The sequence below is a fragment of the Ambystoma mexicanum genome, chromosome 1q (assembly GCF_040938575.1).
Source record: "Ambystoma mexicanum isolate Mex_15411 chromosome 1q, UKY_AmexF1_1, whole genome shotgun sequence".
Classification (NCBI taxonomy): Eukaryota; Metazoa; Chordata; class Amphibia; order Caudata; family Ambystomatidae; genus Ambystoma; species Ambystoma mexicanum.
In genome coordinates, this window is record NC_090922.1 from 461,782,086 (window position 1) to 461,809,993 (window position 27,908).

The 27,908-nt window shown below is 45.6% G+C and overlaps 1 protein-coding gene across 1 annotated transcript; it reads right to left on the minus strand.

Moving 5' to 3' along the window:
- Window positions 1-56: 56 nt before the first annotated feature.
- On the minus strand, window positions 57-27,908 carry LOC138528687 (formyl peptide receptor-related sequence 4-like). The gene is made up of 2 exons (XM_069640547.1): window positions 27,795-27,908; window positions 57-4,676 (listed from the first exon to the last, which is right to left on the minus strand). The coding sequence occupies exon 2, from the start codon at window positions 4,661-4,663 to the stop codon at window positions 3,560-3,562; it is 1,104 nt and encodes a 367-aa protein (XP_069496648.1). The 5' UTR covers window positions 4,664-4,676; window positions 27,795-27,908; the 3' UTR covers window positions 57-3,559.

The following is a 27,908-nucleotide window of genomic DNA, read 5'->3' on the forward strand; positions in this document are numbered from 1 at the left end:
AAGAACAGACTACAGTGGAAGAGGACCCAGAAAGGACACAACAGATCAACCCAAAAACGATTTAAAAAAGAAAATATTGTCATTTTATTATTTTTCCACAAATAGATAAAAAGATTTTTTTGCATATTAAATCTGCATAGGCCCATACTAAATATTAGCTCGTAGTGATAAGAATAAAGTGCATCTCAGTGGAAGAGCTCATCACACCCTTCAAAAGGAACCGCCTAAGCGGTCCACACCGCATGCGCACGACTGAACCACCTGGAACCCCAAATGAGTGAAGGGGATCACTCAGAAGGAGGCCGGAGCTCGCACGTGCATCTGCGGGGTACTAACACAGATCTTACTAACATACATTCAAACGAGAAACATTTTTTCACAAATAATGGCAGTGGGGTGCCGTTCGTTGACAACATTGGCGTTGGGACTAGAGAAAGGACTGGAGTCAACCTAACAGTGGTAGTTTCGACAGGGTTTAGCATCTAACTGTGTTTCAGTTGATGCCCGTCTTCTTCAGGACGGCGTACTCCCTGATGTTGAGCGCCACTTGATGTTTAGTCAATTCAATGATACAAAGTTCTAAAACCAACGGTGAGCAAATAAGCCCAAAGCAGGAGATCCATCCTAAGAGAAAAATATATAAAAGAAACAGGAAAGGGAAAGACTAAAAAACAACAAGTTAAAAAGAGATCTGAGGGCAACTGTACTGGGAACTTAATCCATAACCAAAGTAAAGCCGGGAGAACTGATGAATACCATTTTCTTCACCAGGCATACTGGTCCCAACATACTGTAGATTAATCCAGAGATGTGTTGGCCACAGTAGAGGAGCCTGTAAAGGCAAGGAACAAGAACGTCTAATGAAAGTGGGAAAAACCAATCCCTACATTCCAATTGTGAAGCAAAAAGGCTGTGAGTTCTCGGGAGTGCAGCGCCAGTGAATCCCAGAGAAGCAAAGGCATAAATACCAACTCACCTGATTAGGATAGATGGAGAAGAAACAGGGAGCCTTAAGTGGATAAAGGCGTCGACAAACCCAATAAATGGGTGGTGAAGGCGAAACAATTTGTGCTTTAGTCGAATGTTGTCGCCATTGCTGTCATGTAGCATGGATTGCAATTGCTAAGCACCCACATTAAACAAGAATTAAAGAGGAGGCTTGCTTTAAAGTATATCCATACGTCACTTAGGTAACAATAACTTCAAAGCCATCACTACTTTATGCAAAATGTCGTAAAACCATTCGCGGAAAAGACCGCCTCATGTATGGCACATGCTAAGCTGTAAGCCCACAGATTGTCAAACCCGGCTTGCATAAAGGTGTTGCAGCTCTATCTGGTATATAATGTGTTTATCTTAAGGTGGCTGGGCAATATATTTGATCAAAAGGGCCAAATTGGCGCCTGCATGTGTTAGTATACCCCATGCGTATTGAAATAGAGCTTGAGCCTTTTTCTTAATACTATAGTACTAAAAAAATACACATTTTATTAGTCATACAAAGTCAATAAAAAAAGTCATCATAAATATGATCATATCACATAAAAAAATCAATCAACCTTAAAACAACACAAGTGAATCAACCTAAGTGGGTTCTATTCATAAATTCGATCTTGGGTCAAACCGGTGTAGTCTAATCACACTGAGATCCCTTAGCCTTAGATGTTAATGGCTATTGCATATTTTGAATTTGTAGATTCCCAACATGTACAAGTTTCTGTCCCATTAGCACAACAAGGTAGGACATTCTTCAGCAAGTACATCATAAGTGCTGATGATGTAAAACATATTTTGGGCCTGAGCCCTGGACAACATTGCCACAAATTAAGCAATGAAGATTTTAGGGCGTTGTGATCAACTTTCATTGTCCTTTTTCATCTGCTGCCTCATGTCCCTATTTGACATCTGTATGGGCCTGATCTCTGATGGGGTTGAAGGCTTCCAATTGCTATCACTTAAAAATGAGTTGGTGATGTACACATTCCAAATGCAAATCTATGGCCAAATCACAGCATGTCAGTGACAGTGTCTAACTGTAGTGGTGCCTTTCTGTTGTAGAATCTGTTGTTTTAGATGCTGGTCATAGCTAACAGTGTCTCATTATAAGTTTAAAATAGTTTACCAGACTTAAAATTAATTAATAATCTTTGCAGTGAAACCCCTTCTATTTGCCAAAGTCTCGACCCATGCTGTATATTTACAGGCATTGCAGAAACAAGTGTAGAGGAGGAGCCACGTACCCCCCTCCAACTGCCCCGCCCTTACTACCTATAGAGTGGGAACCAGAGTATGAGAAGTATGCGGAACAGTTGAACCAGCAAAGAGCAGAGCGTGGACTCTGTGCAGTACCCATAAGAGTACCAGTACCTAAGAGAATCTGGGAGGCAAGGTACCCATTGAGAAAACCATACCTGCATGCAAGACAATATGATGGCAATTTGAATGAGATTCCTGAAGAAGCGGAGCAGATGAAAGGCAAGGATGAATGGTGACGTCACACAGAAAGAGATGGCACACACAGAAGAGACCAGAGAATGCAGATATTCTATAAGGCATCAAAAAAGTACTAAGGATAAGTGACATCTTGGTAGCAAGGTGAAGAAGCTTATGCCAAAGACACAGATGAAGACATAAGCTAGTTTATACGTGTACAGATGCCACAGAAATGCAAAGAAGCAAAGTCATCTTGAAAGCTAGCTTCAAGCTTTATAGTAAATAGATCACGGCAAGCGCGAATTTACATATATATATATATATAGATGCAAATGGAGAAATAAAAGATGGATGTTTCCAATACACATTCTAATGCAGTGCTGAACAGAACAAGAAGGCCTCACTTCAGTGTGTTGCAATTTTAATTACAAATGAATCTCAGCAGTTGGATGAGCCAAGAAGCCAAAGTCTTATCAAACAGGAATTGGTTGACATTGGATACAAATTGTGTGAAAGAACAGGAGAGTCCTGTTCAGAAGGCGTGAGTAAAACAAAAGACGTCAGAGGACTATTAAAAAATTATATTAAATACACGAAAAGGATCGATTTCATGGTGTCCAGTCACGTGGAAGGAACAAATTGGACGATCGAGGTGGTCACACCTACGCACAAGGGCAGGCTGTGACTTCACTCCTTAAAAAATTCTCAGAGCACAGTACAAACTCAAGGCCAAACTTCAGAGCACTAATTGACACTGGACCATTGAGGTGATGATGGATTGATAGGTTAATTGGTGGGAAGCTAGTGTTTAGATGAGCCCACTAGCACCTTGATGTTCAATCTGCGTGCTGCTAGACGTAGGTGGAAAAGTACTGACGCGGGTTAGAAGCCAACCATTTATAGAGGACCGCGTAACTAAGGGTCCTATAGTTTGTGTAGCCAATGGAACGTCGTTTATTTAGTGACGTCCATAGTGGCCATTTTGATGGGAGGGCTTAGTTGCCCCACCTGATGTTAAACACCCTATCACTTTGCTTCACGGTTCTATACTGATATGGAACTTATACTTAGATATCTAACTGTATTATTCATACTGCAAAGACATATCTGTCTCTGTAGAGAAGCTTCAGAGCAACTGGGATTCTACTTCGCATGAAGGTTTGGGTGGGGTTCTTCCATCCAGCTTTTCCACAGTAAGTTCCTCGTTAAATGCTCCTTCAAAGACAGTCAAGAAAGACTTTCTCAAAATATCTTTGAAGTCGCTGCCCATGAAGACATACAGAATGGGGTTGAGGCAGCTGTTGAAATAGGCCAAGCTGGTTGCTAGAGCCTCAGCTACTACACCTAATTTGAAGAACCAATATGTTGGATCATAGATATAAAAATCCAGTAAGGGAAAGACGTGGAATGGAAACCAACAGATGAAGAACAGAACAATGATAGTGATGATGATCGTGTAAGGCCGGCTGGATGTACTTTGGTGCTTTCTGTTCTTAATCTTTAAAGCAATGGCCCCATAGCAAATGATGATAATTATGAATGGGACCACAAACATGGACACAAATCTCGTAATGATCATGACCTTGTAGCGCATAATCACGACAACCCCATCCTCTTCTTGAATCCCATAGGTGTCAAAGCAGTATGTGACATTTCTATCCCAAAATGTTATAGCTTCATAAAAGGCTGGGTATGGAGAGCTGAGGATGACTGCAAACAGCCAAGTAGCAAATGCAATCTTACATGCCAGGCTGGGAGTTCGGTGGTTCCTTGACCAAACTGGATAAAGCACAGAAACACAGCGGTCTATACTTATGACAGCAAGGATGGAGATGCTTGTCAGCATGTTCAGGTATAATATTGTTTTGGTTATCTTGCAGAGAATGTCTCCAAATGGCCAATAATGCTCCATCACCATCGGCACAATGTGAAGGGGAAGGAAGATGTCAAAGATGAAGTCAGCGATGGCCAAGTTCAAGAACCAGATGACATTGACTGTCCTGGTCATCTTAAAGATGCCGACCCAAATCACAAGTCCATTGCCTGCGACCCCTAGAATGCAAATAATGGAGAGGGACACGATGGTGAAGAAGTTCCAGCGGGCAAATAGATTTATGTACTGATGGCTATCTGCGTCTTCATGAATGGTAGACATAGCTGTTTCGGGATTTGTAGTGTTTGTCAGAAAAGGGGTCAGCACACCTGTGACATTCTCCATCATCATCATCATCCAACTGTGGCTCCTGAACAAAACATTCAACAGTCAGTTTTTAAAGCAACTTCTTTAAGAACAAAGAGAAACACACAACAAAATGCAGAAAACTTCATATTCAAAATATAAATGTATGAAACTACCACATGCACATAAATCTGCCCAAAAACATGCTGTTCAACCTTCGACAGGACCAAACCTAGAGAGAAAATAGACAGCACGCAGAATCGAGACAGCATATTTCAGAACAACCACTGATGACTCCAAATTACCAAGAGGTGAGTTTCAGATCACAAGAACATTTTTGAAAAATTGCAGGGGAATGTAATTTTATATTACACTGATAACTTTGCATTCAGTATTGACTCTATGGGCCTCATTACGGGTCCAGCAGTAACCGTGCCGGTAAGACCGGCAGGTTGCCGTCGGACCCGTAATGATTTACTGGTGCCTGACTTCCCAGTAACACAGGGGGATTGCAACCCCGGCTGACCGGAAAGTCAAGCGCCAGAAAATTGTAATTCCCCATTCCCATAGAGTCCAGTAGGACTCTATGTTGGTGGGGAACACGGAAGCACTGGCACTGTTAATAACAGTACCGGTGCTTCCATGAAAACTCTGCGGGCTGGTGCCGTTCTGCCTGGCAGGTCTGACCTGCCGGGCAGGACGGCGACCGCATTCAGAGTTGTAATATGGCGGTACGGAAACAACGGTGCCGGTAAAGTTACCCGCACCGTTCTTTCTGAACCAGCAGGCTCAGAATGAGCCCCTATGCGTGCCTATTCTCTCCCTACCTCTGTCCCCCTCTCTCTGTTTCCTCTATCATTACTATTCCTCATGGCCAATGAGCTAGTGCGAACAAAACACATTACTTACGACCACGTACATTTTAAATAATTTCTATCAGTGTGTCTTTGTATCTATACATCTAATTAAGTATCTATAAATGAATATATCTAATCCATCTATCTATGTATCCGTCTATCTATCTATCATTCCATTTATCGTTCTATCTATCTTGTGTTAAATATTTATTTCACAGATCCCCTTTCATTTTAACGGACAGAATGTCAAAAGACAATTAGGATGAAAACTTTAATTGAGATCAATGTGCAGAATGAGGATTTTGGAAAACAACTCTAGTACTTGTATTGCCATCCAGCAATGTGCATGCAAGTGTGTTGAAAATAAGGATGGGCACTGTATTCAGATCTAAATGGGGAATCACAAGTCAGGTTTAGAAGATGCTTGGAACAAAATCAAAGTGAGAATTTCCAACCACACAGTGGACTTTTTGTGCCTTTACATTTGTAGCCACTGACAATGAGTTTGGAGGTAACAATAAAAGCATTTGGTATTTTAAATATCTCCCATTTATTAATGCTACCTGCATATGTGTTGGTATTAGATGGAATATTTACAGCATGGACTACAACGAAGGTACTGCATGGGATAAAAAAGAGGTGTAAGAGGTGTTTGTATCCTATACAGTACGTTGGGTGTGCCTGTGCTGTAAATGTTAACATTGCAACGGTGCACGGATACACCACTGAAGTGACATTAGCAGGCAGACTTTAATGGTGTGGCTAGGCACTGGATCAGTGGCATTAGCCTGCCAATGGTCTAGTATTTACAGTGGATAGGTGGATTTCAAGTTGCAACCAATAACCATTGGCGAAGCGGATAGAAATGGGCGCATACAGCAGCACACCATGTGGAGAGGACCTGGAAGCAAGCATCTGCATGGCCGTGGCAGGTGTTTGCTGGGAGTCATGTGCAGGACTGTCGAAGTGGACGGGCAAATGGAGGGTATTTTGGACATAGGTTGGTGGTATGGCAGATTGGAAGGCAGTGATTCTGTACTCTCCCTTTAGAAAGAGAAACCGGAAGGAGAACGACAGACCAAACCACCCTTTGGAGAAAAGCCACCTTGTCATAAATGCTACAAGGAGGAAAAGTTTGGTTGTCATCTGAGTGCTCCCCCAGGGCCATTGCTGTCTCCGGTGGAGCCGATCTGCGGACCTCACTTAATTGTCCAATTGGTAGTAGTGACTGGCGGTGTGCACAAAGGGTAGATACTAAATCTCGCAAGCTTATTACTCGCATTTACAGGGAATTTCTTTTTCATTGCAAATAATTGGAATCCCCAATCCCTTTCATGAATGGGGTTCAGCGGGTTACCCGCAATCTGTCGGCGAAGGGTAGACACTGTGCTGATCCATTCAGTGTAACACACGTGCAGCCCCAGACATCTAAGGGCATCATTGACCTGTTATTGCTTGATCTTTTCCCTCAAAGAAGTTGAATGCCGACTGTGGGGGTGGGGTGTCGCGTAACTAGTTAGCATGGAAGAGTCTCATTCGTTATCAGAATTAACCAGAAAAATCACTCCACCAACTAAAAACAGCCTTGGACCCCCTCCCCCCACCCCCACACAGAATTGTGAAAGAGCTATCAATCTTTTCCATGTCTGGACTGTGCGAGGTTTCCTGTGTTAAGTCAAATTAAGTCACATGCCCCACTTCTGGTGGTCCCCTTCCAACAATTCCTTTAAGTTTCAGCTTTGCAACCATACTCCCCCTTGAACCCAAAGACTTTGGTTTCCCAGAAGCTGCTCCGTGTGTCATTGGAATAACGCTGCCATATTGCTAGTCAGCATTGTTTATGGACGAAAGTACGACTGTATCTGATAGTCTTCGAGCCTCTGACGTTCGTTTTTCATTATTGAAAAGATTCTTGGCAAATGCTTTTGCTTTGGTTCGTCTTGCTCCGGTCCAAGAATGTCACCTCTGCCCCCCACTGTCCATCTTAATCATGGCCAAAGTTCGAAAACCAACAAAATTGAACCAGAGTCCTATTGCCTTATTCCTAGCTGAAGTATTGCGGTGACTGGCCTGTTTTGAACAATCTAATCGTTTCAAAGTAAATTCTACGTGCCCCCAGGACACTCAGTCAAGACCATCAAGGGGTCGCCGAGAGGCAGGCGCTGGGACAGGTGGTAGCTCGCCATGCGGTGGACCGCCAGCTCAATTCCAAGATCCAACTACAAACTATTTAAGCACAGTGACTTTAATATAAGCTTTTGTAGCTGGAAATACTGTGGCTGCAGGCATCAGACTTTCCCTCCAATGGATCATCGTTAAAGGATTTAAAGTGTACTCATTCCAATTACAGTGCCTCGAAAGAGTCCTGTATTGTTATTTTTCATCACTACCTCCCCGAGTCTTGAGTGGATAATTTGTGCGCCTGATCCCTTTCTTGGATGTGGTAGCCGTTTCTCAGGTTTCCGCTCCGGAATCAAACCTTGATTCCCTGTTACCCGTGGTCACCATGGTAGGCACAGAAAGTATAAAAAAGAGAGGCGGGAAACCACATGTTTGAGCTACTCTGCCAGAGTGATAAAAGAAAGATATTTTATGAGAGGTGCTGCAGATGTCAGAGCAAGGGTGTGGCAATACCCAGCGACATATAAAAGTCAACCATTAAATTAGCACTGAACCGTTTGCGCTTCAATAATTAATTGGAAGAAATTATACTAACTTGGTTTAGAATCAGCCCTGTGACAATTTATACTTAAACAAAATCGTTTAGTATGTCCAAATGTCAAAGATCAACACAGCAAACATGTGTTTTGACCTATACACAGGCCTTTTTCCAGGCTAATGATAGTATCCACAGAGGGAATAGCAAGCGCAAGGTAAATAACTTAAAATCACGCTGATCCCACAGGTTATTGGGTAGCTTTGTATATCCGTCCAAGTGACACTGAAGGTTTATTAAGACCAGATGGTTTCAAACCATATCTACAGTATATGTAAACAGGGGAAGGAGTATTTAAATTCTGAGTTTTTTTAACTCCATCGTTCACTGTTGGGTCTGCAGTCAGCATTCCACGTATTTGCCTGGAGCAGGCGGTAGATTCAACTACAAGCTTTTTCACTCCACCAACCTTAAAATGTGCTGTTGGAACTGGAATTACCATGACTGCTGGCACCAGACTTGGCCCCCAGTGGATCCTCATTATAGGATTTAAAGTTTACACATTCCAATTACAGGGTCTCGAAAGACTCCTTCATTGTTATGTTTTGTCATTACCACCATGAGCTGGGAGTGGGTAATTGCACGCATGCTGCCTTCCTTGACTCTGGTAGTCATTTCTCAGGCTTCATCTCTGGAATATAACCCTGATTCCCCATTACCCATGGTCACCATTGTAGGCACAGAAAGTACCATTGAAAGTTGATAGTGTAAACTTCCAAATGTATCGTCGCCATCACAGGGACGTGCAATTGGCCCAAGGTTATCTAGAGTCACCAAAGTAGCCATGCCGGATTGATCTTGGTCTGATAAATGCATGCATCCCGAGAGGTCAGCGTTCTTCCACAAGGATTAGCTCTAGAATTACCACAGTTATCCAAATAACAGATGGAGATATCAACGGAACCATAACTGATTTAATGAGCCATTGAGCCATTTGCAGTATCACTGTACCGACAGTGTGTACTTACACATGCATGGCTTAATCTTTGAGACAAGCATATGCTACTGGCAGGATTGGCCAGGTTGCCGCACCTGCTGGAGGCTGGAAACCAGGGGAGCAGCAGGCCTGCCTGTGGTGACCCTTCATGCCCTCAGAGGTCTGTGGGACCCAAGGATCAAATTGCACCCCCAACAATTGTAGGGGTGGGTGGACAGGTCAACGGCAAGGCCAAGGGCTGGCCAGCCTCCTCCAGGCGGTGGAAGGGGACAGACACAACTTAAAGTGGGAGGGGTTTTCTACGTGCCACCACCAGCATGGTGACAAGGGGGTCAGCATCCCATGTAACAATCGTTCCAAACTGCAGGAGAAAGGGGCAAATCAATGGCTTACAGGGCCTGCTAGAACCACCCAACCCTGTCCACTCAGGTCTGATCACTTGGATTGCCCGACCTTTGCTCTGCTCCAAGGCAAGAGCCACACATGTAAGGGGGCATAACTGAGCAGACATACCCTGGACACAATTCCAAGGCAGGTGTAAGCTAATTGCTTGAAACAACAGAGGAGACCGGCCAAGAAATCCAACCCTAGATGGACAAAGTGTGCCAAATCGATCCTATTTATAATGTGGCAGCACGCAGGCAGGCCACCCTGCTGTCCACTGCAAGTCCTGCTGCCTGGAAAAAAGCTGGCCTCTTGGAAAAGCACCAAAGGCTCCCCTTCCTGCTGTGGGCAGGCAGGGCACTCCCAGCAGGCCAAGCTCTACTGGGAAATCACATGGAGTGCGGCCCTCGGCCGGCTTGGCATGTTACAGTAGTTTCACCATGTAGCCCAGGTTGGGCAACGAGAACTGAGTGGAGCGCAGTAGGGACCCATACACACATTCTACAATAATCTGGTGGAAGGTGACTAAGCTTTCTTGTAATCTGATTACCCTGGGTGACAGAGGGTAGTGACAGAGGGGGGCTGAGGGGGGTCTGGACAAAAGTGTTCAGACTCTTTATAGACCCAGCTGTAGAATAATTTCAAATTAGTGCTCATCCAGACCTCCAGAGGAAGCAGCCATCTGGTCCTTGCCTTAATTTCTATGGGCAACTACCAGATGACTGAGCTCGGAGCGCAGCCATCTAGTAGTGCAATGCATTCCAATGGGCCCAGGCGCGAATGGCTCCTGGTGCCCTGGCAAATGAATGGCAGGCCCCCAGGGACATCTGCTGGGCAGGGGGATGGTCAACCTACGTGCAAGGAAGGCACCCAAGGGAGGGGGTAGCACCCCCAACTATCCTGGAGCTCCTGCCGGAGAGCGACAGAGCTTTTCCCTCTGGAGCACCCTGTGACCGTCACTGGGCAGACGGATGGTCAACCCACAGGCAAGGCAGGCACCCAAAGGAGGCGACAGCACCCCAGCAATCCTGGAGGGAAACGTTAGTGCGTTTCCCTCCAGGGAGGTACAGGGACCCGCCGGGAAGCGTTGGGGTCTCCGCTGGGCAGGGCCATTAAACATAGCTGCCAAGTTTCCCAGTTCCAGGCAAAATCTTGTTTCTGTTCAGTACTGTTTTTTTCACACTGCATGATGGGACTTGTAGGGCCACCGGTGCAATGAGAAAAACAAAACTACAAGTTCCATCATGCAAATGGAAGCAAAAAGCAGGACTGGCTTGTGAAGTCACGCGTGGAACTTGGAAAGTTGGCAGGGTGGCTGGAGAATCAAGAGTGACGGAGAATGAGGAGGGAGGACTGAGGAAGAGCTGAACAAAGAGAGAAAGAGAACGTGAGATGGAGAGAGAGAGAGAGAGAGAGAGAGAACATGGTAATAACAAACAGGGAAGAATAGTAGAAATAGAGGGAGCAGAACCGAGGCAGGAGAAGGAGACAGAAAGTAGGGAGGGTGGAGTGCCATTTTTTGTCCCTTAGGAATTTGCAATGGGAGAGAGATAGAAAAGGCTGAAGCCTTGCGGCCTCCCTTATAGCAGTCTAGACCTTCATAATTGGGGATAGCTATTGGTAGTTAGCAGTCTCGGGAGCCCTGTCAGGATGGGGGTTTCTGAGCTAGGGTGGAGGGAGCCCACGTGGAGATTCAGAGCAGCTTAGTGACCTTTGTAGTCTGGTCTCCACAAACCTTCTTGACTCATCTTTATTTTGAAAAAAATTGTAATACATTTTGAAAAATATCCTGCTGGTAAGTGTGTCTTTAAAGACATCTATGGCAACAGCTATGATATTATGGGAAGCTAGCAATGGGAGTAGAGTCAAAGCCTTAGAGTGGACAGTTCAGCACATGGGGTCATTTGTACACCAGATTAATGTCAAGTGGGCCTCTTTAAGAATTACCAGCAATGGTGCTGTTTTAACTGGTATCCACAGTAATTATAAGGTACCTATGCTAGAAAAACAATTCTGCAAGGTGTCCCTCCAAAAACAATCACCAATTGGCATTACTGTGTGAAAAAGGATACTTGTAAACTGTTGATCACTGTACAAGTGCATATCGACCAGGGTTCTTACAGCCATCCTTCACACAGTTGAGGGGAGTGCAAAATGGGTTGGTGAGGAAAGAGTGGGCATAAAAGGTTGGAGCTTTAAGGAAGGAGCCAGCATAAAATATTGGAACGAGTGTCCTCTCCTACTCTAGCATAGTATACCCTTTTCAAAATGCTCACAATGGTGGCAAGGTTATCCCGGGGTTGTATCAAAGTGTGCAACACAGGCAGGGCTATATTGTCTCAAGGGTTCTGATTGGCACCAACAACTTCAATGATTACAGGATGACAAGAGGGCTACCAGTTCAAATATGTTAATATGCGTTGGGTGTCTTGCAAAGAAAAGCATATAATGTCACAATATGGGGAAGAGACAGAAGTAGTAGGAGGCACATTTCGGTATTTAGGTATTAAAATACAGTCGTCCAATTTATGGGACACATTGTGTAAGGCTCATATGTGTTTAGAAATGTGCCAGAGAGGATAAGAGTATGATTGGCACATGAAAAATTGAAGGAACTGATCCGTATGATGTTACTTTAAGGGCTACAGTGATCCCAGGGAAATATAAATTTCACCTACCAGTGGCAAAAGGTGTAATATTCTGCAAATTTTACTTTCTGGGGATTCTGGGAAAAGCAGTGGTTTGCTATGAAAAAAACCTGTTTATGTATTTATTTATTTATTCATTTATTCATTTATTTATTTTGGCATTTACAAAGCGTGGCAAACCTGGGGGCATCTGGGCGCAGGTTACAATAATGCTTAGCTTTAGCAAGGTCACAGTCGTCAGCTGGAATAGTCATGGAAAGTGCAGGAGATACAGATAAGGTTCTGAACAATAACTGGCATTGTAGTACATGGGATACAACAGGTTACAGTCATTGTTAAATACAGTACATTGCAGGTACGCAGTAGGAATAATTGACAAGGTGGAGAGTGCCATAATGTGAGCGGCAGTGGGCGGGGGCGTGGCTAACCAGCCATGTGAGAGGCTGGGCTGCTCCGGAGCTCCCGCAGATCCGATACTCATCCTGAGACTGCCCGCCGTTAAAACCAAGTTCTACTTGTTCCAAAAGGAGGAACACTCATGGGAAAGCAGGAGGCACGCGACGATCTAAGCTGGAACCTTAACAATGTAAAATAAAGGAAGATATCTGCTGGAAACTAGGAGTGTCACCTCAGAGAACGCAGAGACAAAATGGCCGCCCAGGTTAACAAAGGTCTCGAATGACTGAACACTGTGAGCAAGGAGCAGCGAAGTTCCTGGTCATCAACTGAGAAATCCTACTGCGGTGAGTGTGCAGCGGAAGAGCCCAGGTGCACACCGAAGTAAGCGCTTGCTAGATGAGAGCGAGAGCCAGCGCCGGCCCCGGGTTGCACACTGGGTGGAACCAAGAGTGTGCGCACACAGAAGGGGCATCGGGCCTCAGCGCATGGATGCGCAACACATACCACCCGACAACGCTGGAGACAGCGTACACGCGGACGGGCACCCATTACATGGTGTGACCGCATTGGAGTCACTCAGGAGAGGGGGACTTTTAAATGCGAAACGGAGGTCGGCTGGACCAGTTGAGGCAGCCGTACCCCTCACAACACTGCGACCACAGACTGCCCACGTACGCTAACAAGGATATATAGAGTCAGGCGGAGAGGGCCGTGGGTCTGGCACTGCACTGAATCGAATCTTCAGAAGGAGGGGGCATCCCAGAGCATACACTGCGGAAAACGCTGGGAAGGAAGACGGCATAACATAGCACAGCAGCCACAGGGGGTGCAGCGCTGGAGAGGACGTGCACCGGAGCATGCAATGTAGGGTGGGCAACCCGGAGACTCACAGAGGTGGCCCCATTCTATAACCCACAAGCAACACAATTAACCCAGACAGTGACACATGAACACTGGAACAAGGAGTGCAACTCCCTGGGGGCCTGGGAAGGCAAGATGCACCTAGATAAACACAGCCAGAGCCAGAGCCCCACACTTAGGAGAAGAAACGGCTGCAACATACGTGACACTGGGGTGTGAGCCGTGCAGATACATGTGGTCAGGGGCGTTGCTAGGGGGGGGCTAAGGGGGCTATAGCCCCTGATCTTTTGGTTGTAGCCCCGGATAGAATCTCAGGAGCTACAGCCAAAAGACTAGCTAGCCCCCAGTCCCAACAGTTCCGACATCAGCTTAGCCCCGGGTCTTTTCTAGACCTAGCAACTCCCCTGCATGTGGTTGCTGCATAGCGCAGTGCCCTCCAAACCACACGTGGGCAGCCAACTATACTGATAGAGACATACATCTCCCCTGGAGCATCAAAGAGCACGGACCAAACATGGACCTATGAAGCGCAGCCACAACGGAGTAACCAGATTAACAGAGTGAACAGATTCTACAGCATCGTTCAGGCATGGATGGCTAACCATGGCCTGTGTCTGAACGATGACAAAACAGAGCTCATCATCCTGGGCACCGCAACTCGCATCTCAAATCTCAACCTTAATTATTCGGCATTCATCATTGATGGGAATACTATTAAGGTCGCCAGAGAAGTAAAAACTCTAGGCTTTTATCTCGACTCAACTTTATCCCTTACTAAACAGGTACATTCTTTGGCTTCATCTACTACCTACACATGTAAACTAATTAGAGCAGGAAAACAATTCCAGTCAGTTGACAGCTGCTTAATCCTTTATAGAGCCCTCATCCTATCAAAACTTGATTATTGTAACGCTCTCTACATGGGGGCAAATGAACAAACCATTAATAGAATACAAGTGCTACAAAATAATGCTCTGAGGGCTGCCGTAAGCATCCCCAGAAGAGCACACATCTCCGAAATAAGAAGGAAACATAAATGGCTCTCCACCCAAGAAAAAATTAATCTCAAATCAGCCTCCCTCATCCACAAATGTCTTAACAACAAAACCCCCTGCTACCTATCAGAACGATTTATCAGAAAAAACTCAGTCAGACCGCCTAGAACAGCCAACCCTAACTGTCTTCAAGTGCCAAGATTCAAACTGTCCACCATTGGAGGGTCCAGCTTCCCAGTTAGGGTAGCACAATTGTGGAACTCCTTGCCACACACACTCAGATCTGACCAAACATTTACAAAATTCAGAAAGAATACTATTAAAAGGCTCATAGAGAAAGATTTGTTACCCAATTTCCTTTACCGCACTAACCTAGCCCTGCCTGTTTGCATTGTATTTTTGTTATAGTATTGTTAAATATGTAAATTTCTGTAAAGTTTTGCTGTCTACATTCATATGCCTTGATACTCGTGCTGCTTACCTTCATCCTGTAACACGGAGGTAACCTGTCCTTACCTTTACTAATTTCTGTAACTAAGCTGTAAGTTCTCTATTAACTGCACCCTGATACCTCTGGGTCCGGCGCGCACAACAAATAAACAAACAAACAAACCAAGGCGTGTCTAGAGAAAGTAGAAGCCTCTGGAGGCCGCACGGAGCACCCAAGTACCCTGTACACGAGGAGGAGCCCTGGACCCAGGACAATATAGTGAAGGGCCTCCAAACTGAACCTAGCACTGAGCAGGAGGGCATAAGCACAAACATTGGGCACCTAGGCCCCGAACATCTCGAACTGCAACGCTGAGACTGTGCAATGGCATCCAAGCTGCCCAAGACAAAGGGGAAGCAATCCACAATCGAGGACTTTACTAAAACACCACAAACAATGGAGGGGTCCAGGAACAAAGAAAGGGGTGCTCAGGCGGAAACACCCCCAGCACCCGGCGATCAGCAGATACTAGAGGCCATTGCAGATCTGAAAAAGACATGGGAAACGAAACTGGAGGCCGCAATGACCACGCTGAAAGAGTTTCTAGAGTTTAAAATTGATGCAGTACAAGTGGACGTTAACCTACTAAGACAGGATGTAAGGACAATTGTGGAACGAACAAGCGAGCTGGAGAAAGAAGTGAAATCTAACACAGCCACCTGCGCATTGCATGCCTCAGAGATCCACGCATTGCAACAACAAGTGAGCAACCTGGAGAACAGAGCTGAGGAAGCCGAAGGACGTGCACGGGGAAACAATATACGTATTGTGGGACTCCCTGAGGGACAGGAAGGACCGAACCCCACTGAGTATATTGAGACCATGCTGCTGCAAGAAATAGAAGGAGGGGCACTCACCCAAGGATTTGCGGTGGAAATAGCGCATAGGGCTATGACAAGAAGCCCCACCCCCCGGGAGCCTTCCCAAGACCAATCTTCGCCGAAATACTAAACTATTGCGACAGAGGAAAGATTCTGGAACACTTCCGCAAAGGAAGTACAATACAAAGGGCTTCCGCGTCTATCACTGCGTACCCGGACTACACATTCTAGGTGCAGAGACGGCGACTGAACTTTGGAACAGTGAAAAGGAGACTGTGAGATGCGGGCTACAAATACATGCTGATGTATCCGGCAAAGCTGAAGGTGATCCTTAAGAAGCAAGCAATTTTCTTCGAGACTTCAGAAGAAGCGACTGAGTGGCTGGACGCACAGAACTGTCCGACGGGAGCAGATGATCAGAAGAAGAGCAGCACGGAGTAACGAGAAAATGGTTCCAGAGGCTGTGGTGCTGTATAAACTGTGACATTGTAACTTGATTATAGATTTAGGATGTAAGGCAGCGACGGGCAGAGTTGTTATATCAAAAAGTGGGAGATGAAGAGAACCCAAACTCATACCCCATTAGATAGGGTAGTCGGGTTACTGATAGTGCGGTAACCCCTGCTGGGCTCCTAGCACCGGCTTAGCCAGGACAGGACCAAATGCGGGGATGCCTGAGATCCAGGGATGGAGCTGGGCAACAGTTGGGGACGGGATGGTAGGCGGGAGGGAGGGGAGTTGCGGAGTTTGCATTGGAATTAGTTGGGGAACGGGCTTACACCCACGCGCTATTGCGCACAACACAAATGAGGAGAAGGGATAGAGGTGGCATACGCTATGGCTGAAAATGGGAGGCCTCAAGATAATGATCTGGAATATTAGAGGGCTCAACAGTTATTTAAATGAGGAACAAAATTATGATTTTCCTGAGGAGGCATAAGGTAGATATAGCTCTGTTACAAGAAACCCAGCTCACAAAGGACAAACAGGAGGTGATACAGGGAAAATGGAAGGGGACCACAATCGGGGCAACATATTCAGCATACGCAAGGGGGATAACTACCTGGATCGGCCCGCATGCACCTTTTAAGCTAACACAGACTACAGTGGACTTGGATGGGAGGATAGGGGATTGACGAAAATAAAGAGGTGTGCATTATCAACACATATGCCCACAACCAAGATACTGTAGCCTATTTTAAGACCCTGTACAGCAAAGTCTGCCCGTACCTGGGAGGAGCAGTCATATGGGGGGGTGACTTTAACTGTACACTGGACCCCGGAATGGATAGATCGGATGAACAACGAAACAGACCCACTCCAGCTGGCAAAACTTTGTGGAACCTGGTGGGTGAACTACAACTAGAAGATATATGGAGAATGTGCCACCCACAAGACTGACATTACTCGCACTATGCGGCTCCACAAAACTTGTACACAAAGCTAGATTACATGTTCGTTTCTTCTGAGATGACTGGGGAGATAATGCAGGCAGAATACAAAGCGAGGGTCCTCTCGGACCACTCCCCATTGATCATAACATGGCAACATTTGCCCCCCAGAGCAAATATCCCCACATGGCGGCTCAGAGCTGAGGCACTGAAAGACACAGTGTTCAGAGAGGACCTGAGAGAGGACATCATAGAATATTTTGAAAAGAACACCGGAAGCATAGACTCGGCGGGCACTCTGTGGGAGGTCTTTAAGGGGGTGGTGAGAGGATCAGCTATAGCAAAATCCAAAGGGCTCCAGGGTGGAATAATCCAGAAACTACAAAAAGCCGAATTGGAACTAGAAGCGATCATAAATAAGGGAGATAGCTCCCCGGAGGCTGCCGAAGCTATACATAAATTACAGCAGGCGTGTGGGGGGCACTGGGAGAGGCTGTGTAACTTAAACTATAAGAAGTATACAGAAAGGCAACATGCGGGTGGGGACAAGCCAGAAAGGCTGCTGGCATGGTTATATAAAAAAGAGTCGCCCAGACTAGCCATCAGAGCAATAAACGGAAAGAATGTTAAAATACTAGACACCCAAGAGAGTTTGAATAACGGGTTCCTTGAATTCTACCAGCAATTGTATGGAGACGTGGAAGGGGGAGAACTGAGCGAGATAGTGGAAACTCTAGAGGATATAGGCTTGCCGAAGCTGAGCGCAGAAGAGAGAGAGAACCTAGATGCCCCAATCACATTGGAGGAACTAGAAGCACTAGTCAAGCGGCTACCTACCTGCAAGGCCCCGGGAGCCGACGGTCTCCCTAGTGAGTTCTACAAATGTATGGGACGGAGGTGCTCCCCCCATTATTGGATATGCTGAACTAGGCATGGGAGACAGGCGGACTGCCGGAATCCCTCAGGGAGGCAATCATTGTCCCGCTCCTCAAGCCGAACAAACCTAGCATGGACTGCGGGTCATACAGACCACTATCCATGCTAAACCAAGATAGCAAGATTATCATGGCGGTGTTGGCAGGCAGATTGAGACGGGTCATAGATAAGCTCATGCATCTGGACCAGACTGGATATGTACTACATAGGAGCATATCTGACAACCTTAGAAGACTTCATCGAGTCATAAAACAATCAGAAGAGGATGTGCAGGAAATTGCAATTGCCTCACTAGATGCGGTGAAGGCCTTTCACTCAGTCAGATGGCCTTGACTGATGGCAGCCCTGAAGGTATACGGAATAGGGCCCGGGAATCTAAAATGGGTTAAATTGATTTACAGTTCCCAATAGCTAGGGTTAAGACGGGGCGACTATCTCAGATAAATGGCAGCTCAGTAGGGGCACCAGACAGGGTTGCCCCTGGTCCGCGAAGCTGTACATCCTCGCATTAGAACCCCTAGCGATATATATCTGAGACAACAATACGAAACGGTGTGAATTTATACGAAGGGGGGACCAAATCTCATATCACTGTATGCCAACGACATGTTGTTATACCTGAGATATCCAGAGGAGAACCTACAATATATCTTGGAAGTAATGGAGCGATTTGCGTCGCTCTCAGGGATTGCAGTTAATCCCATGAAATCGAGCCTGTTCCCTCTGGGTAGATACACAGGGATCCCGCAGGAGAACCTACCAGCATTGCAGATACCCTGGGAGACTAGAACTTTCAGGTACTTTGGAGTAGATATATATCACAAAGTGGAAGACGAGCACACACATAACACGGAGAGGGCAGTAGCAAACTTGGAGAATAGCATGAGATTCTAGGCAAAGCTCCCCCTGGCCATGGTAGGGAGGCTGGCGCTGCTGAAGATGGTCGCATTGCCTAGGCTGTTGCATTTCTTTGTGAACATCCCCTTTATGATAACTAGGTAGAGGCTTTATCTGGCACAACACCAGGAATAGGATAGCCTTGTGGAAATTGCAAAACACGTATGATAAGGGGGTATAAAATTGCCCAACTTCGAGATCTACCACTTGGCCAGTCAACTACAGTATGTGGCGAAATGGCTGTCAGAAGAACCCACAGCGGAGTCCAGACTGCTAAGATCTGAATGTGCCCCATTCTTTCTGAAAGAGGTGATATGGGTGACTAAATTAGAATTGAAGGGGCGATCAAGGCTGTTGGAACTGGGATGGGGGGTATGGCGTAAAGCTTGCCAGGTTGTGGAGAACCCGACCCCATGTTCCCCGCAGATGCCGCTAGTGGCATTGGGGGGTGTGGACGAGCAACTAAGGAAGATGATTCGTAGGCACTGGGAACCGGGGGGTATAGCAACATTGAGAGACCTGTGGAAAGAATGGAAAGTAATGGAATTTGAAGAACTGGTAGAGGAAACCGGGCTACACCGGGTCAATATATTACCTATACAAGAATGGTGCGGAGGGTGAGAGAGTCATGGCCTGAATCGGTGCTTACAGATCAACCTGATGAAACTGTAGAAACATTCTATGACATTTCAGAGGGAGGACATGAAGTCTCCGGAATCTACGAACTCTTGATGTCTAGGGTGGGTAAGGAGGTGACCTAGTTGAGACAGGATTGGGAGGAGGAAGTGGGGATGCCAATGCTCGATGGGCTATTGGAAAGGGCCCAGAGATATCACAAAAAGGCATCCAGAAATGTGAGGTTGCAGCAGATTCAACTATATATAACTCATAGGGCATATATGACCCCTCAGAGGGTTGCTAGATTTAAGAGCACAGAAACACAAGCATGTCCTAAATGCGGGGAGGTGAATGCTTGGATGGTACATATGTTCTGGGCATGCCCAGAGATTGGGAAATTCTAGGGTGAAGTCATCTACCGGCTGACCGCGAAAGGGATACTGCTGGATGTGGAATCCGTATGGGCATTTATGGTGGGAGGCTTTGTAAGACTCTGCAACTTGAGATATGTGAGCAAATTGAAGGACCTGGCCTACATACTGGCTAAGCGTAGAATTGCTATGGGCTGGAAGGTGAGCCTTAGATGCAAAATAGTGGTGTGGTGGCATGGTCTCCTGAAATGGGCAGATGCCGAAACAGTGGTATTTATTTATTTTATTTATTTGCATTTGTATAGCGCACTTGCAGCCCGAAGGCATTGAGGCGCTGTTACAAGAATATGTAAGAAGATTTGAATTACAGGTTCATGAGCGACCAGGGGTCTCTTATTTACAGTTCCAGTTACAGACTGCATGACATACAGATATGAACAGCGTTGCAGACATAGCGAAAATAACAGTATGGCATTTACAGTTGTAAAGGGTGATAATAGGTATTTTGCTTTCAGCTAAAAAGATTGGTTTTGATGGCTTTGCGGAATATTTGGTGGGCTTCGATATGGTATGAGGCGGCTAACAGAGGAGAGGAGGAAGAGACAGAAACTCTAATGGCTTGGAGACATTTAGTAGCCACACTGTATGGATCCACCCAAGGTCTCCCAGAAGATCAGGACTCCTCCGGAAATACAGATTAGGATGACCTCTAGAAGGAACCGAAGTGGGAAGTGAAGGATAGTAAGCTCGAGTTAAGGGGGCAGGGTAAAAGGAATACAGTGACCATCTTATGGAAATATGTTTGATTCTTGATAATTATGACATGCACTGTTGACTTGTTTTGTTGAGTTTTATTGTTTAAATAATAAAAATTACTTTAAAAAAAAAGTGAGCAGCAGTGTTTCTAGTGTGTGTTTGTGCGAAATTGGGGGTGGCACGATATACTATTACATTTGTTTGGGGTTTTGGATGTTTGAGAGAATAGACAGGTTTTGAGCCTCTTACAAAAGGACCAGTAGGAGTTATCTGACCTTAAGGCCAGCGGGAGGGCATTCCAGGATTTGGCAGTGATCACTGGGAAGCTGTTTGCCCCTGATTTCTGGCGCCTATACCTAGGAGTGACGAGTAAGTGTGAGGAGGCATCCCCGGTGGGTCTGGTTGATTGGGTCTTAGAGAACCTTTTGGACAAGTAGGTGGGGGCAGTGTTAGAGATGCATTTGTGGTCAGTGCTAATGTTTTAAACCTGATGCGTTTTCGGATGGGGAGCCAGTGGTTGTTACGTCTGGCTGCGGATATGCAGTCTTTTTTGGAGCTATTTCGGGATGCGCGTACTGCGTTATTTTTAATGATTTGCAGGATTTTTAATGTTGTGGGCATTGGTGCCAGCAAACAGTGAGTGGCAGTAGTCAATCCTTGATAGTATGAGGGCTCTCGCAAAGATCGTGCAGCTGTCAGTAGACAGGAAAGGTCTGCAGGCATTGATCAGTTTTGCAGTGTGTGCTGCTGCTGATGCTATAGAGTTAACATGTCTGGTTAACGATAGGGTGGAGTCTAGGTATACTACTAGGGTCTTTACCTCTTTGGAGACAGTGATTGAGTTCCCATCAATGGAAAAGTATTTGTATGCAGTATTGAGTGAGATGCTATAGAGTTAACATGTCTGGTTAACGATAGGGTGGAGTCTAGGTATACTACTAGGGTCTTTACCTCTTTGGAGACAGTGATTGAGTTCCCATCAATGGAAAAGTATTTGTATGCAGTATTGAGTGAGTTTAGCCGAGATTGAGAGCCAATGAGGAGCAGTTCCGTTTTTTCGTCATTAAGGCATAGGCTGTGCTGTGCCATCCAGGCCTGGATCGTTAGTTATAATTTACTGAAAGCTATAAGTTACTGAAAGCATTGGAGTCTGAGTTGTAGTTTCCAGATATGGGTAGGAGGATTTGGGTGTCATCCATGTAGATTGGGTATGTTACACCCAGGGCATCCAGGAGGTTAAAAAGTGGTTTAGTGAAGATATTGTAAAATGTTGATAATGTATTTATAACGCACCTATACACAAGTGTTTCAGGCTACGCTGAGGCAGAGAATACTCTCCTTGTGCGGTTGGAGAGGAAGGACTCTATCCAATTAGTGGCTTTGGGCGAGAAGTGGGCAGCTGTTGAGAGGTCCAGGAGGAGGAGGATGGCCATATTGGCTTGGTCTTTGCTTTGGTCCATTTGGATTTTTAAGTCCAAATGGCGGATTCCATGCCATGTACGGGGCGGACGCCTGATTGTCGATACCGTATTGTTGTCAGACAGAGTCATTTCCTGCCAATTTTCACCATGTCTGTAGCAATAAGTAACAGGCGCTATTTTTTTGGACTAAAAGTGGTTCTATCTTTCAATCTTTGAATAAGCAGTCGATAATCGGCTCACACACTCACTAAAATAAAGGTCATGTTACACTGAAAGTGCATATCCAATTCTCAGCAGAAATGCTGCCTTGGTTGTAATAAATTAGGTGTGAGGCTATTTTAGCAGTACAAAGTATATTTTTGCAGAGTGCTTTTTGCACAGCTCCATGAATCAGGGTGTTTGTTGGCAGTACAAAGTCACTTTGCAGCAGTGCAAAGTCACTTTGCATCATGCTAAAAATTTGATGAATTACATGAATCAGGCCCTTCGTGTCCAAACATTGGAGATATGTTCTCGTCAATCAATTGTTTTGCTGTTGAATGTGCTGAGTGTATCCACAAGAGAGAGGTATGAGTTTGGTATCTCAGATTCCATACAGTGTTTTAAAGAGAGGGTATGTTATGTTATGTTATGTTAATGACATTTATAATGCACACATTCAGCCCGAATGCATCTTGGTACGAGAATATGCACAGCCCGACTGCAATGGTCCCCAGGAATTAGCAGAAAAGTGCAGTTTTTAGCGGGCACCACTGAAAAAGCGTGACCACCGACTCTCTGAAGGCAGAATCTGAACCAGCCGTTTCTGGCTAGAACGAAGAGCCCGTCTGGAGATATAAGGTAGAAATGTATCCTGAAGAAAGTCTGTGCCCACATGATAGTACGCCCGATGGAACAGGCAAAGAGCCTTGAAGGCTATCCTCTGTTTCACAGGAAGCCAGTGCAGAGCTCGCAGTAGGGGACGCATTTGGGAGCAATATGGTGTGGCAGTGGCCCTCTGGGCAGCCAAATTCAGTACCAGTTGGCGCTGATGGATTAAACCGGATCGTTGGGCCAGATATATTGTGTTACAATAATCAAGCCTACTGGAGATAAGGGAAGAGACAACCAAGGGGAGAAGTGAGGGAGGCAAAAAAGGCAGGACCTGCCGAAGAACCCTCAACAGAAAGTGCCCAGTTTGGCAGACTGCACTAACCTGTGCGGCCATGGACAAAGACGCAGACAGATGGACCACAAGATTTTTCACCACCGCACCGCCACTGGAATAGGGAAAACACCTAGTAGGACAGGCCAGAATGAAGGAGACCAGGAACCAGAATCAGGAGTGGCACCCACCAGGGACTCCAGGACCTCCGTCTTGTCCCTGTTTAGTTTAAGCCAACTGGCACTCATCCAATATCCCACGACCGCTAGGCAGTCACAAAAACGGACAGACACCTCACTGTGGTCCAGATCAAGGATCTGAGTGTCATTCCACATAAGGGTAACACCTAAAGCCATGGGAGTGGATGAGGGCAGCTTAAGGTTGAAAGTAAATGTTAAGTAACATCGGGGACAAGGCAGAGCCCTGGGGGACACCACAGGACAGAGAATATAGGGAGGATAGAAAAGGTGGTAAAGAAACTGATTGGCCCCTCTCAGACAAAAAAGAAGCAAAGCACTCCAAGACAGGACCTGAGATGCCAATGGAGTCCAGGCGGGATGGGAGAAAGGAGTGATGTACAGTATCGAAGGCTGCCGAGAGATCGGGTAAAATAAGGGCCCCCACTACCCCTCATCAACCAGCCTGGCCATGTCATCCAAAACCGATACCAAGACACTCTTTTTCGCCATCCCGGAGTGAAAGTGTACTGAAAGGGGTCAGGTACAGAAGAAAACTCAAGAAAAGCAGAAAGAAGTGCTGAGATAAGAGCCTCAAGAAGTTTCATGAAAAAGGGAAGTAGTGAAATAGGACAGAAATTAGGAAGGACTGAAGCATCCAGTGACGGTTTCTTGAGGAGAGGCACCACAATAGCCTGCTTAAGTTCCGAAGGAATAAAGCCAGAGCAACATGACATGAGTGGTTAACCACCTGAGTCACCAAGGAGATAATTTCAGGAAGAAGATCCTTCAAGACAAATAAAGGGACAGGGTCAGAAGGTGCTGCAGATTTCAATTTAGTAATAGCTGCTAAATCGACCTCATCTGTGAATAGTGGGCAAGAGGACCAGCCAGCGACAGCTTGCTGCTTAGCATCATAGACTGGCAAGCTATTGCCCGCCTGGCCGAGCTGAATATGACTGAGTATTCCTTCAATTTTAGAATGAAAGAATTCTGCTAATGCATCAAAGTGAGTCTGAGAAGCCGGCGCAGTAGACAACAAACGCGTGGGTGTGAAGAAAGACCTAACCACCTCAAATAGCTCTTTATATTTCTTAAGAGCAGTTTCGATCCTGTGTGTGCAAAAAAGCAGTTTGGCTAATTTAATAACCAGGTGATAACTTTTTGATAGAGAAACAAAAGGCAGCATATCACAGAGACTATGAGAGGAACGCCATTTACGTTCGGCTTGGTACAAACCTAGTTTGGCCAGGTAAGTTCCTCCGTAAATTCCTCCGAGTATCATGGTTGGGAAAGGTGACCACGTATCTCCGTAATTCTGAACAGCGCTAATTGGTCAGCAGTAGTTAGAAGTGCCTGGGACAGGATGGAAAAACTTGCACTGTGAAACACCTGTGTATGAGCGCGATAGAAATAAAATATCAATTCAATTAAAAAAAAAAGTCCATTAATCTAGCACTGGAGCAGGTGTTCTTAACCATAGAAGAGAAATGGGACATGTTTATATTATGCAAGTTTCTCCTTAGAGCGAAAGGCTTACACAAGGGAGGCAAGGAATGCATGCGGGGTAACAGAAAAGGAACCAATAAATGGTCAGACCACTGAATCAGAATCATGGGTGAGACCACAAGCCCAGAAACCGTGTAGAAGATCAGGTCCAGAATCCCACCCAGCCGGTATCTGGACATAACTCACTGGCTGGGGGAAGAGGTGTTTGCTATGTTCAAGTAAAATGCAGGTCTTTGAGATTCAAGATTTGCATTGTCCAAAGCCTACGTGGAGGATGATAAACCTGGCTGTACTTTCTCAGATGTGATCCCTGGCATGTGCAAATCTACAAGTGGGATTTGGGTAGGTTTGCAGGTGTCCGTGGAGTTTCTGCTCAGCCCGAAACTACCAAAATCTGCTTTCAGAACGATACTTCTTCAGGGATACTCGGCAGACGTTCAGACAGGTTCGGGTTGATTCTTGGGAAACAACATACACAAAATAATTTCAAAGATGCAGGAAGAGGGAGACATGTTAGTGGAAAGGGATAGGTGGGACTGAGGCTGGGTAGGGATGGAGTTAGCAGGAGGAAATGGAGTCCTGTGTTTCCGTTATCATTTGCCTGTTAAGGCAGCACCTTAAATTGAGCATAATTATCTCAGCGGGTTACCTGGCATGCTGCAGATATCTATGTGTAACCTGTAATCTGGGTAAGAACAATTTACGCTTTCATCCTTCTGAGGTTTTAAATAAGGTAAAGTATGGCCAATAGAGCTGAGGCAGAATCAGGCACACATGTCCACATGTCTGGGTCTTTTTTTCCTTTTGGGTGGTCGATATCTTGAGCATTATTTAGGTTTATGATATTACAGTATAGGACATTGCTAACATACATGGGCCACTGAAAAGCCTATAGGGCTGGGGAAGAGTCAGTCTTGCATTAGTTGTGTGGGAAGTTTCATCCTACTGAGCTTGCTTCTATAGGAACCTCTGAGGATAATTATTCTTTAATGTCCACAATCAATGGCTGCAGTCAATAACCTCTGAAGGGCAGCGAGGGCTGAGGAAGAGTCATTCACGCTACCAGCATTGATGATGCAGACATTCATTTCTCAGATGTTGCTTGATCATTTGGTCGGGTAGTTTTGCAATGTAAGGCGCTCTGCACCAGGGGAAAAACACATAACAAATCTCTATGGCAAGTGCTTTTCTAGAAGATTTCATTGTTGTCAGCTTAAAACAGTTAATTGTGGTTTTTATAATAAGGTAACCTTCAAGTGCAAGTTATTTTTGAATGAGACATTTTGTTTTGTTTGGACATAACGAGAATCAAGTTTATACCTTTTAAGCTTTGAACATTTGCTGGCAGGAATGGTCTGACCTCTTCAACGCACTGGTTACTACATTTCATCATCACAAAAATGTAATGAGCATAACCCAAATCTGTGAACGGAATCTCTTAAAAATCTGGTGAAACCCACAACAGCTCAAAACAGTGTTAATTCAGGTGATTTATCATTCATCTGAATGTATTTGCCCAGACTTAGTGGCTACGTCTCAGGGTCAAAAAGAGGACTGCTCTTATTCCTGCAAATCACACATCAAGCATGTAGACATGGCCTACCTGTACTGAGGTGCTTCCGACTGAATGCCAGAATGCACGGTTACTTCATCACTTTCTGTTGGGTCCACCATAATGATGTGCAGGCGTGTGCTGCTTAAGCAGGGGTTGCCTACCCCTCAGCTCACTTAGAATAAGCTACTGCTCCATTGTATAAATCTCACAGCCTGGTAATGTGTAGTGTCTTTTGAGGCACCTGTTGGCCCCCCAACTTATCTGTGTTTGGGAAAACTCTTGAAGGACTTGGTTGGACAGGGTGAACAAACCAAAGCCAAAACCAAAGTACTGAGGTGAAATACACTCCTGGGACATGGTGAGGGAATCATTCATGGTGAATAGCTGGAAACTTGCTCCATGCTTTCCTGATGGTTGCTTCCTTTAGATGATCTAAGGGGCCAGGCAAGCAAGCAATCACTGACATAGTGCTAGTGGAGAGGGTGTTGGGTTAGTGTGAGTGCTTTGTAGACATCAATATCTAGGGTTTTATTGCTGGGCGTGTTGAGCCAGGGTGTAGGTACAGAGAGATGACTATCAAGAGTGTGACTGTGCCGAGTTTCGGGCTCGTCCGAGGCAAGGAGAATTGGTTATTCACTTATGTTATGGTTCCTTTAACATGATCAATTGTGTAATGACATAATCTGGGCAGCCTTTCATGTTGGAGAGTGGTTTTCTCTACCTTTTAGGTGCAAGTAGGAGATATGGCCATACATGTTTACGCCGTATTCTGAAGCATGCAGAATGTGTGCATGCAGACTCGCCCCCATGCATCTATTTTCCTATCTGCTATTTTCTGCATGCTGTCCCATTTGTAGTGAGTATTAATGGAAAACATGAAATAACTGAACTGCTGCATGCTTTTCCCATGACCGCTGCGATCATAATGAGCTGATTAGTGTCTTGTGCTGCTTGCTCCGAGACCTGGCCACACTGGACATCAAATCTTTCCGCGCTACATAAGACTGAAAGGGCTGCAAGTTAAAGGAGTTGTCTTTGCAGAGAATATTGACTATTATTTACAAACAGGACATGCAGTGACCGAGACAGAAGGCTCAATAATTAAGCGGGATGGCGGTGTCTCTGAAAAGCCAGTGGGGTTGGTGAGATGTTAGTCACGTGATGGATGAGCTCAATGAGACGGCAGCAGTGCCCCCAACCCTACTGTTTTTGGTGGACAGCTGCAGGAAACGACAGCTGCAGGATCGATATATCAATCTGGACCCCACCACATTGCCCTAAATCCACGAATTCCTCCTACCTGTGAAGTTCAGGGTTCCATTTGCCTTCAGGTCTTTCCTCCCTTGCCCTCTAAGTCTGGAGTTGGTTCGCTTGCTGACTCGTGGCTACTGAGTTGCTTGATTGTTGTCTCCTG

What these genes read in the sequence shown, in the direction of transcription:
- LOC138528687 (XM_069640547.1), bottom strand. Translation starts at nt 4,663, where the DNA reads ATGATGATGATGATGGAGAATGTCACAGGTGTGCTGACCCCTTTTCTG.